At 57.6% G+C, this 11651-nt stretch overlaps 1 protein-coding gene across 2 annotated transcripts; it reads left to right on the top strand.

The window, feature by feature from the left end:
• Positions 1 to 5569: 5569 nt before the first annotated feature.
• On the top strand, positions 5570 to 8025 carry RAX (retina and anterior neural fold homeobox). 2 transcript variants are annotated; one of them, XM_063320261.1, is made up of 3 exons: positions 5570 to 6037; positions 6128 to 6357; positions 7052 to 8025. In XM_063320261.1, the coding sequence occupies exons 1-3, from the start codon at positions 5761 to 5763 to the stop codon at positions 7502 to 7504; spliced, it is 960 nt and encodes a 319-aa protein (XP_063176331.1). In that variant the 5' UTR covers positions 5570 to 5760; the 3' UTR covers positions 7505 to 8025. The 2 variants fall into 2 exon arrangements, with proteins under 2 accessions (XP_063176331.1, XP_063176332.1); XM_063320262.1 differs by having other exon boundaries at positions 5570 to 6063; positions 6130 to 6357.
• The last annotated feature ends 3626 nt before the right edge of the window (positions 8026 to 11651 follow it).

Below are 11651 nucleotides of genomic sequence, written 5' to 3'. Positions count from 1 at the left end.
TTTATGTGTTCATCATATATGGATCAGGTTTTATTAATCTGCACTAATACATTTATTTGTATGTCTTTTATCTGTTTTCTACTAGAATCCTTTATAGAATCCCAGCATTCACCATTTTCCTGCTAATGTACCGGTGAGCACACAGGCAAATACTTTCTAAAAACACTCCTCGCACAAGTTCATTGAAATATGGCTCCCTGGCAGCGACGCTGGAGTTACCAGCTTAGGGACAGGGAGAGGTGGCAGGTGTCGGTCCTGTCCTCCGTGGGACAGCCCTGTGTAGGGGGGTTCTTGGATGCAAGAGATCATCTTGGAAAAGCTCATTCAGCAGCCAGTATTCAAATATAAGCTGCATAGACTTGTATGAAAACCTGTTGTCAGATTATTTTCCCCATTGCAGTTCCAAGAAAATATGCCTTTTCTTCTTACTCACTTCTTTCTTACTTAAGAAACACAGAAGTTGTCAAGTTTACCTTCCTTGTTTTTTCCAGAGGATGCCCTGGTCCGTTCAGAGGGATGTCAGTGGCTCTTGCACTGTAACAGGTCATTTCTTCAGTGCGTTATCAAGCATCAGAGCCAGCAAACGCTAACTCAGTCTCCAACACTGCCTAAAACCACCAAGAGTTCTGGTCCCGTTTCTGTCTCTTGAGATCCTTCTCTTACACGTCACCAGAGAATTTAATTATCTATGGGGAAAGACAAGTGGTCTCTTTTAGGAGGTCTTTACATAAAGCAGTTATAGTCGCCAGCTCAGCTCAATCAGCCTTTGGTTTGATCAAGCCATTTCCCTCTGTATCTGTATAAACCCGGTAGGTGTCTCCATACGGTTCTGTTCCTTTACAGACTGAATTGTCTTATCTATAAAACACCAAAGTAAACAAGCCTAAGGCTTTCGACCTTTGAATTAAAATGTGCCTGGGACATCCTGAAAATCTTACTGAAAGCATCTGGTGGTTTAAAGGAGCTAATTAAATTCGTCAGCACATATAGGATCAGCATTTTCACGGTTTAAGGGTTCAGAGAAGAAAGTACAGTCAGAATCACCAAACAAGCGATTAATGAGATTCCAAAAAACACGTCAGGGCTGGCGGAGGGGAGCAGGGCCAGGGAGGGGGGGGCCTGGGGCTGGCACCAGGCTGGGAGCAGGAGCGGTGGGACATGGTGGGTCCTGGCCCCCGGCGCCGTGTCCCCAGACGCCCCCGCGAGCCGCCGGGCAGGGCAGCGCGATGGCCAGGGCACGGCTGCGGGTCTGTCCTGCCCTCACAGCACCGCAGGTGGCTGACCTGCTCCCCACGGCACCCGCAGGGCTCATCCCTCCCTCCCACGGCTGTCCCTGTCCTCGGGCACCAGCGCGGGCCTGGAGGGGCACACGGGTAGGAGGTGGCAGGGCCACACGGGGAACACATCACCGGCCATGCAGGTCTCCTCCAGATGCTCAGCCCTGGGGACAGAAAACGGGGCTGCCTGGAGCAGAACGGGGTGGCAGACGGCACACTGGTTCTGCTGAAAGGCTTAAGAAAAAGAGGAAAGACCTTTCTCCAAGGTCTTTCTCCAACGTCTCGCACTGAACAACCTTTCTCCCAAGGCTGCCGGAGCCTTCAGAGGCAGCCACTGCACACGTGTGCGTACGGGGATGCACTTTGGTGCACATGTGTGCAGGAACAGGACATATGTGCACACACTTAGGGACATGCGTGTGCACGTAGGTGCGTGTGTGTCTCTGTGTGTGTGTGTATGTGCACCACACGGAAGAGCAGCAGATTAAAGCGTCACATGGGAGCTGCTGCTGGACGGACCCTACCTGGGATTTGGGGTTCTTATAGTTAATAGGATCGCTGGAGCTCAAGGCCGTCATCCCATCAAGATAAACGTCTCTAGTGCCCACTTTTAAGCAATCCGAATTCAATTAGGCTAATTGGAAAACAAGTAAAGAAGGATTGCATTAATATAGCCTTACAGCATGAACCTGCGCTCCCTGCCTCTGGAGGGACGGCCGAGTGTGGTGAGCCCCATGTCGGAGCCCTCACACCAGGTCCATGCTGCTCATGGCCCAGAATGGGCTGCCCCCTTCCCGGAGCAGCCGCGGCCACCCGCAGCCGGGACGGGCACGGGGACTGTGTGCTCCAGGGAGGCTGCGGCACCGCTCGCTGTGGGGCTGCTGCTGCCACTGAGCACCTTGTCGGGGTGGAGAGAACACAACTAGCCCTCCCAGGGGCAGGGAAAGAAAAGTCTCACCAGGAAAAAAAGCAGATGACGGTCAAGGTACAAGTGATGCAGTGACGGGAGGAGGCGGCAGCTTCCTCATGCATCGTGCTTTCAAGAAGGCTCTTGACCTGCGCACTTGGGAACTTCTGGGGAGAAAAAAAGCACGGCCAGTTTTTGTCGGTTTTTAACAATCTGTTGGAAGGCACCGGGTATGCAAACTGCAGCAGGACACAGGTTCCCGCTGGGTGAATATTTCCCCCTTTTCCTTGTCCCCTCGTCCATCCCACCCCTTGCAGATTTGCTGTCTGACCTTGAAAGTGCCGTTCCTCCCCCAGGGCGGCGCTCCCTGCTGCACACCACTGCTCCGGAGAGCCACGTCCCACCTGCAGCGGGACTTCAGCTTCAAATGGCTGCTCTGCAAGGCAGCAATTATTTCAGCTTGACATAAAGAAAAGGCAGGAGGAAAGGAAGCAAGGATCCGCGGCATTTTATGGTGGCGATTTCATTGTGTGAAGCCACATCCCACACATGTGCTTCAACAGCCCCCACAGGATCAAGACTATCCTGATTTAGTCTTCACTATGCATGCGCAGGAAGGGAGGCTAGCGGACAAGTGTGCTTTAGATGTTGCCTACCTTGAGAATTTTTGTTAGCTTCCAAACATAATTTCAGCAGTAAATGTTGTAATAATACATTGCAAAAAAAACTTAAAAAGGTGATGGAACTGGGGGGGGCTATCTTTTGGAAAGGCAAGTAGCAAATCCCACCTATTTCATCCCCCAATGAACACTCTCAAATTTGATCCTTGCTGCTCCTGTAAATTTCCAAAGGTAAACAGTCTTTGAGAAGCTGCCGCGTACCACAGCACCAATTCCTGAGGCCTCACGCCAGTGCGACACCCATCCAGGGGAATCCGTGGCAGCAGAGGATTGAGCGAACGGCCCCAGAGGGAAACGTACAGACGGTTCCCTTTCCTTGCCATCCTACACTCTCTGTGCGAGTCTCCGACTACCAGAGGAATCCTTAGACTTTGTCTCCCCCCCGAGCAGTGCGATGCCTCACGCGCGTGTCAGGGTAGCACAGTCCGTGCTGGAACTGGAGATGGAATAGGCAGAGCTGCTCTCTGCTCTGCTACTGGAACAGGGGTTTTTTTCAGATTTTTTTAGAGATTGTGACTGATGGAGTTGCTTCCTCTTTCCACAACTCCTTTCCCCTGCAAGAAGGATGCTACAGCGGCAAATGCAGTTCCATATGGCAAATGCGACTGTAATCATCCACTGCCGAGGGAAGATCCTTCTCTATTAGGGAGGAAGGTCTGCTGTGTTCTGTGTGGGATGCGTACCCTGCTTTGGGGGGGAAGGGGGAGGTTTTTTGCTGTACATTTGCATTGTGATTGACAGCAAAAAAATTGAGCCTTGTCCCTGTCTGTATTCGACCATTTTGACAGGTGCCCTAAAAGCAGGACCCAATGCCCTTTATGGCACTTGCTGCCACAGCAGAGTCCGGCTAAAGGGGTTTTGTCTCACGTTTTTTGTTTTTTTTTTTTTGCTACAACAAGCAAAAACGATTCCTGAGTTTGCCCAGGGCTTCTGGAGGGACAGGCATGTTTTGTGCTGGTTGTGAGTGCCGTAAAACCCAGGCTCCAAATTAGAAGAAATTAGGGACATTGCACAGTTCATTCATCTTCACTAATAGAGTTCTTGGGAAATACACATGTAGATTAAAGGGACACAATGGCCCCTGGCTGATTGCTTTGAGTACCCTCCAATGCCCCTACAATGGTATTGACTTGCTTTTCATATTGCGCACAAAAGCCACACTAACCTTCTCTTGTCTCTTCTGTTGGCCTCTTCCCTCTTTGGCAACGGATGGCTGAGTCCTTTCGGCCCCAACCTCCCACCCCTCGCCACCCCCCCACTCCCCACACCCCCCCCCAAGCAGCTAGTGAAGGCAAACCTCACCTGAAGTAGGAAAAGCCGAGCTGAGCACTTCTAAAAGGAATTAAGTTTGGGACATCAGACCATAAATCTTAGAAGGGTGTGGGCACCGGCAGAGGCAAGCACTGCCAATCTTTGTTTTGAAGCGATTCCTTTGGAAAAATCTACACAAAATGCATCTTGTTGGGGCAGGAGGGGAAGCAAAAATGAAGATTTGTTGAGAGAGGTCACGCCTTTTATTAGACTAGCTAGCATATATGGAAGAAGCAGCAGCACCAGTGGTGTTCTTCATTCACACAGACTTTCCTCAGGCCTGAAATGGAAGATCCTTCAAAGCTAAGTGCAGGCTGAGAACCACTCTGGATGTCACTGTGTTTGTCACTTAAACCAGCTGGGACAAAAGATGGCTGGTGCCTCAGAGGAACTGGCAAGTGCTAGCATAAAAAGTGATAAAGTGGCAGAAAGAGAAAAGCAGGGAACATACTGATGCAGGAAGGAGGATGCTAGAGGCAGGAGACACGATGCTGTTGCCTGGTCAGAACTGTGCTGAGTCCCCGTCCTCCACCAAGCCACGCACAAAGTAAGGTGTGGGATGTGGCGCTCTGCCTTACCTCCAGGAGCATTGGGCAGGTGTCCCATGAAGCCGTGCCCTGCCCTGCAGCCTCCCAGCCACACTCCCACCGCAGGGGACAGGGTCACAGAACCAGCTCTTCTCACGGGGTCTGTCCTATACCGATTACACTGGAAAATTCCCTCAGAAATATTGCCTTGCGCTTTCCCCAGACTTGTGAAGGCTGAAAGGCCGAGCCCACCTCCTTCAGGTGTCTCCAGAGCCCATCCTCCCCACAGCCCGCTCCTTCCCTCGGTCTCTACACCCGGCTCTGCAGGCGGCAGGCGCCGGGCAGGGGTCCCGGCGGGGGACCGGAGCATCCGCTTCTGCCCCCAGTGCCCTTCACCCTGCGCGCACACACGAAGCGCTGCCACGGCGTCCTCCTGCCCTTCACCTTTAGGGAGGCCACCGGTGGAACCGTCGCACTCAAAAAGCGCCGGGGCCGGACGTCGCCTGGAGCCGCCGAGCCAGAGAGCTGCCGAGAGACTCCGAGGGCCGGCAGCGCAGCGCCGGGGCACCCGCTGCCCCCCGGCCCCGGCCTCCCCCCGGGGCTCCGGCCCCTCCCCAGCCCCTCCGCGGAGCCCCTGTCCCGGCTGCGTCCCCCCGCGCCCGGCGAACCGGCAGATTCCCGACGGCGCCCGGCCCGGGCAGCGCAGCCCCGGGGCTGCGGCGGCGGCGGCGGAGCTCGGCGGGGCGCCCGGCCCGGCCCCCGGCCCGCCCCGCCCCGGGGGCCCCGGATGGCATCGCCCGGCGCCGTCTGGGGCCGGGGCCGGCGGGGCGGGGCGGGGGGCGGCGGGCGGGCGGGGGGGGGGCGGCGGGCGCTGCCGGCGGGGCCCGGGGGATGCCCTGCCTCCCCCGCCATGCCGGAGCGGCGCGGGGGCCTCGCCTTCCCCCTGGCCCGCCGCCCCCCGGCACTCCTCCCCCGCCCCGAGGAGGCCAGCTCGCCAGAGCCGCCCCGGGGCCGGGCGGGACCGCAGCGCCGCGGCGGGGCCCCGGGCCGGCCGCCCCATGCACCCGCCCGCCGCCCCGCTCGCCATGGCCGAGGGCGCCTTCTCGCTGTCCGCTCCGGCGGCGCGGAGCCCCGGGGGGAACCCGTCGAGGCTGCACAGCATCGAGGCCATCCTGGGCTTCACCAAGGAGGACGGGCTGCTGGGCCCCTTCCCGCCCGACGGCAGCGCCGGCAGCGCCAAGGAGGCGGAGAGGCGGGGGGCCCGGCTCTGCCTGCCCAAGGGGCCCGGGGAGCCGCCGCCGACAGAGCCCCCGGGCCGCGCCGAGCGCTTCCAAGGTGAGCGGGGCGGGGGGCTCCCCTCCGCGCCCCCGGGCGAGCCCCGCGGGGAGACCGCCCCCCCGGTGACCGCCCGTCTCCCCCGCCCAGAGCCCTACTGCCCCGGCAGCGCCAGCCCCGAGCTGCCCGCCGGCAGCGGCGGCGAAGGGAAGCCGTCGGAGGAGGAGCAGCCCAAGAAGAAGCACCGGCGGAACCGCACCACCTTCACCACCTACCAGCTCCACGAGCTGGAGCGCGCCTTCGAGAAGTCCCACTACCCCGACGTCTACAGCCGGGAGGAGCTGGCCATGAAGGTCAACCTGCCCGAGGTCCGCGTCCAGGTAACGCCCGACCCGCCGCCCCGGGCCGCGCTCCGGCCGCCCCGCCGCCGCCGCCGCCAGCGCCGCACGCAGCCCGCCCCGGCAGGGCGCAGCCCCGCTTCCCGGCGCCGGGAGCCCCCGGCCCGGCGTGCACCCGCCATCCCGGCGGCCGGAGCCCCGTGAACCCAGCCCGGCACCGCCTGAGCGGCCCCACGGCCACCGCCGGGCGTCCCTGCAGCTGCCGCCGGCCCCACGGCCCCGACGCGGCGGCCCCGGCCCGGCCCGGCCCGGCCGGCGGGACACCGCGGAGCCCGGGGCCGTTTTCCGTCCGGCAGCCGCGGGGTCGCGCCGCTGCCCGTTGCCTGGCGTGTCCCGGCGCGGGGCTACCGAGGCCGCTGTGCGCCGGGGCGGTGGCTAGCGGTCGGCCAGCGGGTGGCTAGCGGATGGCCAGCAGCCGGGCGGGCGATCCGGGCGGGCTGGCCCCGCCGCCGGGCGCTCCCCGCGCTGCTTTCCCCCGGCACCGCTCCCACCCGAGCCCGGGGCTGCCGAGCCCGGGGCTACCAAGCCCGGCTGATCCCGTTCCTGCCCCGGCCCAGCCGGGCACGCCACGTCTGTGGCTCCATCGTGTCAGTGGCTCCGTTTTGTGTGCCCCGTTGTGGCCGTGGCAGAGCCGGCATGGCACCCCTGTGCTGCCCTAACGCGGCTGTGCTTACAGGTGTGGTTTCAGAACAGACGGGCCAAGTGGAGGCGGCAGGAGAAGCTGGAGGTGACCTCCATGAAGCTGCAGGACTCACCCATCCTCTCCTTCAACCGCTCGCCGCAGGGAACACCCATGGGTCCTCTCAGCAGCAACCTGCCCCTGGAGACGTGGCTGAGCCCGCCAGTGCCCAGCGGCACGGCCCTGCAGAGCCTGCCCGGCTTCGTGGCCTCGCCGCAGAGCCTGCCCAGCAGCTACACGCCACCGCCATTCCTGAACTCTCCGGCAGTGACCCACGCGCTGCAGCCCCTGGGTGCCATGGGACCACCGCCACCTTACCAGTGCGGGGCCACCTTTGTGGACAAGTTCCCCTTGGACGAGGCAGACCCGCGCAACACCAGCATTGCCGCCTTGCGGATGAAAGCCAAGGAGCACATCCAGTCCATTGGAAAACCCTGGCAGACAATCTGAACTCCCTCCGCAGCACCTGGGAGAATCCCGCAGGGAAAGGCCAATCCTGGGACGACCAAGGGACACCCTTGCCCTGCTCCGTCTCCCCTGGATGGCTGGGCATGGCAGTGCTGTCCCTTGCACCAGCCTTTCCCCAATGCCTTGACTTGCTTTGTATTTTACCGTCCTTTTAATTCCCTTTTCCACATGCCCTGCAGAGTAAGGGCCCTGATCATAGCTTAGGAAAACAGTCTCCTTTGCGCTCCCTCCTTGGCTGGACGCCATAGTTGCAATAAAAGCTGCAGTAGGGCGAAGCGCTGTGTGAGGTGGCTGGGAACCGTGGCCTGCGTTGCCTGGGGAGGGTTTTCTGCTTTTGCGCCATGAAGTGGCACCACCTGCGTGAATCAGGGCTGTGCAGCATGTCTCTGCACCCGGGTGGGCCGCGGGGACCGGACCCTGCAGCCATAGGGGTGGGACAGGCCTGGCTGTGTCCCTCCTCCCGCCGCCCCAGCAGTGGGACCCTGCCCGAGCTGGCTGTGGGCTCCGGGGGTGCAGCCCCATGGCGGGAGGGTCCTCGCTCGGAAAGCGGGGGCTGGAGTCTGGGCCACCTCAGGTTGGGACGGGATTTGCCCACCCCTGCCCCAGTGGGCCGGCGTCAGTGCCGTCCCCTTGCTGCCCCCTCGGAGAGGGGACCTTGAGGTGCTGGGGGGGGCAGGGGCGGTAGCTGTCGGGGTGCTGGGTGTCTGGAGCTGTCGGGGGGTCCTGCTGGCTGCGTCCTGCTGGGAGCAGCCCCCGGAGGCTGGCACGGCGCTGGGCCCTGCTCGCCCCCCCCCATGCCCATCGCCAGGCTGCCGAAACTAAAACTGCAGCATCTTTATTTTCCATTATCTCCGTTACTGCCTGTAATGGGGCTGAGAAGCTGTAATGAAACACCCCTTCTCCTCCGCTGGGCACGGGGTGCTCTACACACTCTGGAGGTTGTGGCAATTAACGTTTCTCATTAGGGAAGAGAGAAGGATGCACAAGCGCCCTCATTGTGTCCTGGGGATGATTCAATGCAGACTGGGAGACCTCTCCTTTCACCATTTCCCACTCGTTGTGGCCAGACAAAGGCTGGCATCTAATTATATTTTCACAATCTGTGCGTATCTTTTAAGAGTCCTGTCAGAAACAAGTATGTCAGCTTTGTTCAGCTTCACTTCAGAGAGCTTTTTAACCTTAGACAGCAGTTTCTAAACATCCCTTCACAGCCTTGTCCACAGCAGCCCCCACCTATTGTCTGGAGAGCTTCTTTCAAGGATAATAATAGGAATCCCTCTATTTTGAAACGCCCTTTCCTCTCCCCTGGCCTCCCTGCAGATCCAACCTGCCTCTGGACGGCAGCACACGCTGTGCCCGGGCCCCTGGGCTTCCCTTCTCCGAGCTGCGCAGGGCCAGGGGCTGCAGGGACCCCCAGCGAGTGGTCCCTGCTGAGCCAGGGGGGATGTAGCCCTGCTGGGGCCAGACCCTCCCGCTGGGCTCCGGACCCACCCGTGCTGCTCCGTGCGTGTCTGCAACGGAGCCCAGCTCCCCAGCACGCAGCTCTGCTTCCCGAGCAAAGAAACGCCGTGCGGTCAGGAGCAGAGAGTGCTACCGCTGTGGGGACCAGGGAAATGTGTTGCTAACTTCCAGTAAGGAGACCTAAGTAAACTTCTGGTGGGAAAGAGAACAAAAACTGTATTGCTTCAGTTTTTATGTGTTACTCCAGCGGTCCTTTCACAGGTGAGCCGTGTTTGCACGACTGAGGATGCTGGGCTTGCAAGAAGGTGCATCTCCCCCGGCGTCTCTTGGCGTGGTTGGGAAGTGCCTGCCCGCCCGGGGCTATGTCCATGGGGGACTGCGGAGGCTCCGCACACTCGTCCTTGGCGGGGGCAGGAGCAATCCCACTTGCCATGGCTTGGCTGCGGTCCTGATGCGGAACACCCTCCTGCCTGTGAGCACATTCAGCTGCTGCCGGGAAGCTCTTACCTGTGCTTATTGCTCATGAGTAACGCGCAGCCCCTCGGGATTTCAGTGGTGCTCTCCCACGCTTCGACGCTGCTGCCCTTCCTCCCTGTTGCCTCCAGTTCTTCTGTATCCAAAGCCACTGGAAAGCTCCCCCCCCCGAGTTTTTGGTGAGCGCGTGACCAGCACTGACGCTCGGTTACTTGAGGCAGTCAGAGACTAACAGTGACAGCAGCACAGTGACAGGACGGCAGAAAGAGCAGCTGAAGACGCCCCTTCACTTATATTAAGCTCCTGATCCAACACCTGTGAGCGAAAACTGAAAGATTATGTCAAGCCGTGTTTTATTGACATACATTTAAGCCGATCTTTTGTTATATGTTGAACATGTGAACCCTGTAATCGATAAACTGTGCGCAGTCATGTCCTTGAAGGAAAGCTATGAGTTTACTGCTAAAAATAAATATTTTAACCAGCTAAACATTAAGTGGGCACAGCCAGGTAAATATTTTTCAAACAAATAAAGGGACAGAAGCATATGCAAACTCATACCTTTCTTGTACCCAGTCCGGTTTTCTCTGTTCCTACACTTTCTTTCAAATTGTCCCATTCCATTTTAAAAGCTCATTTGTTCATTTTGTTGTAAATATCTTCTCCTTCTTAATTGGGTGCTGAGTCTAATAATCCTGCCTCGGCTTGTTAACTGTACAATAGCAGTCAGAGTTAATGACCCATTAGTGATTAATTCCTTAAACAGCATCTAATTGCTCACTGTAAAACCTTTTCTTAAAACTGGATTAAATCATCTAGATCCTTAACCACTTCTTTACTCTAACTTTGCTAAGGCTATTAGCCTGGCCTTTTCTGAATGATCTATTTCTTCTTTTGCTTAAACTGTATTAGCAAGATAGTATTTTTAGTGTCTGTATTTGACTTCTTTGCAACATCTGGAGTTCTAAGGAAAAATAATACCGATAAAAGACTGCCAGCGGAAATATTAAGAAATGTACTCCTTTGCAATGAGACAAGCGCAGACGGTGAATGCTGGGGAAATGCCAGAAAATGGGATGCCACCTCTGGGAGAGGTGGAGGTGCAGGACAGGGTTTGTGAGGGGTAGTGGCTGCTCCTGGAAGTATGTAGGGTTCGTGAGGCTGTAAATGCTTCTTAGAGTTTTTCCAGGAGTAATTTGGTCTTTGCTCAGTGTCCTGACCATGGGGCAGCGGGCAAGGGCTGCCCCAGGAGACGCTGGAGAGATGGCCAGGAGGGATGGCTACCTCGATGGAACCCTCGCTGCCCTCCCGTGGGCACAGAGCCCTGCTCCTGGGGCTCCCACTCCTCCCCTCCTGACACAGGGCAACCGGCTCGGGACGGGGGGCAAACCTCGCTGGTGGGTCTGCCACCGGTCCAGCTGGGCTCTCCCGCCGCCTGACGCTGAGGAGCTCTTTCCCCTTTCCCTCCCTGTTGCCTTTCACTGGCTGAACAGGCTGAACTTAACTGTGTTTTATTTTAGTTCATTCCCAGGTAAATCCCACATGACTGGTCTGAGCTTCCTGGTTTTTTAACTGGGGAGAAGATGGATGGATAAACATTTCTTTATACTATGCAAGCCCTTAAACTGTCCACTTTGCATTTGCTTCAAAGTTCTGGAAAAGTAAAATCAAATCCCCGTCTCTGCATCTGCTTCACCTGTAGCGATGGCTTCACTGGCAAATGGGGTTAATCCTGGGTGATTTCCCATTAAGATGTGAAATGCAGAGAGGTGGGCTGTTTTTCGTGAGAAGCCTTCCCGTTAGGCCTGGCTGTCTTGGCCCAGCCCAGAAATCCCAGGCGTAACGTACAGAAGTGTGAAGTTTTGCACAAAACATAAAAAAATGTTGAAAACGTTGAAAAAAACATGAGCTATGCAGGAGAGAAGGCAATCGCTATAAAGAGCTTTGAAGATCTCTGAATTAATAATTATGAGGAAAGTGCCATCACGAAACTTGGTCTCAATGGCACGATTTCTCGGCAGAAAGTGTCTTCTAATCTGTCTTCCTTCCCACCCCTGTTCAAAATCCTGTCAGTGTTCAAGAGAACTACCAAAGACACGTGACCTACTTAAGCCAAGAAGTGTTTTGGCATGGAGTTTGGCTCACTTGCTTTCCAGTGGAGCAGGACCAGCTCCGTGTCCAGGGCTGAACCCCG

The sequence above is a fragment of the Chroicocephalus ridibundus genome, chromosome Z, assembly GCF_963924245.1.
Source record: "Chroicocephalus ridibundus chromosome Z, bChrRid1.1, whole genome shotgun sequence".
Lineage (NCBI taxonomy): Eukaryota > Metazoa > Chordata > Aves > Charadriiformes > Laridae > Chroicocephalus > Chroicocephalus ridibundus.
Note: the sequence above shows the minus strand (reverse complement) of the source record. Positions and strands in the feature narration are given on the sequence as shown.

Excerpts from the sequence above, each read along its gene's own strand:
- RAX (XM_063320262.1), top strand. The coding sequence starts at position 5,761 with ATGCACCCGCCCGCCGCCCCGCTCGCCATGGCCGAGGGCGCCTTCTCG. Across the intron at positions 6,064-6,129 it reads GGGGCGGGGGGCTCCCCTCC|CCCTACTGCCCCGGCAGCGC; the intron begins GCGCCCCCGGGC and ends CCCCGCCCAGAG. Across the intron at positions 6,358-7,051 it reads TGCCCGAGGTCCGCGTCCAG|GTGTGGTTTCAGAACAGACG; the intron begins GTAACGCCCGAC and ends CTGTGCTTACAG.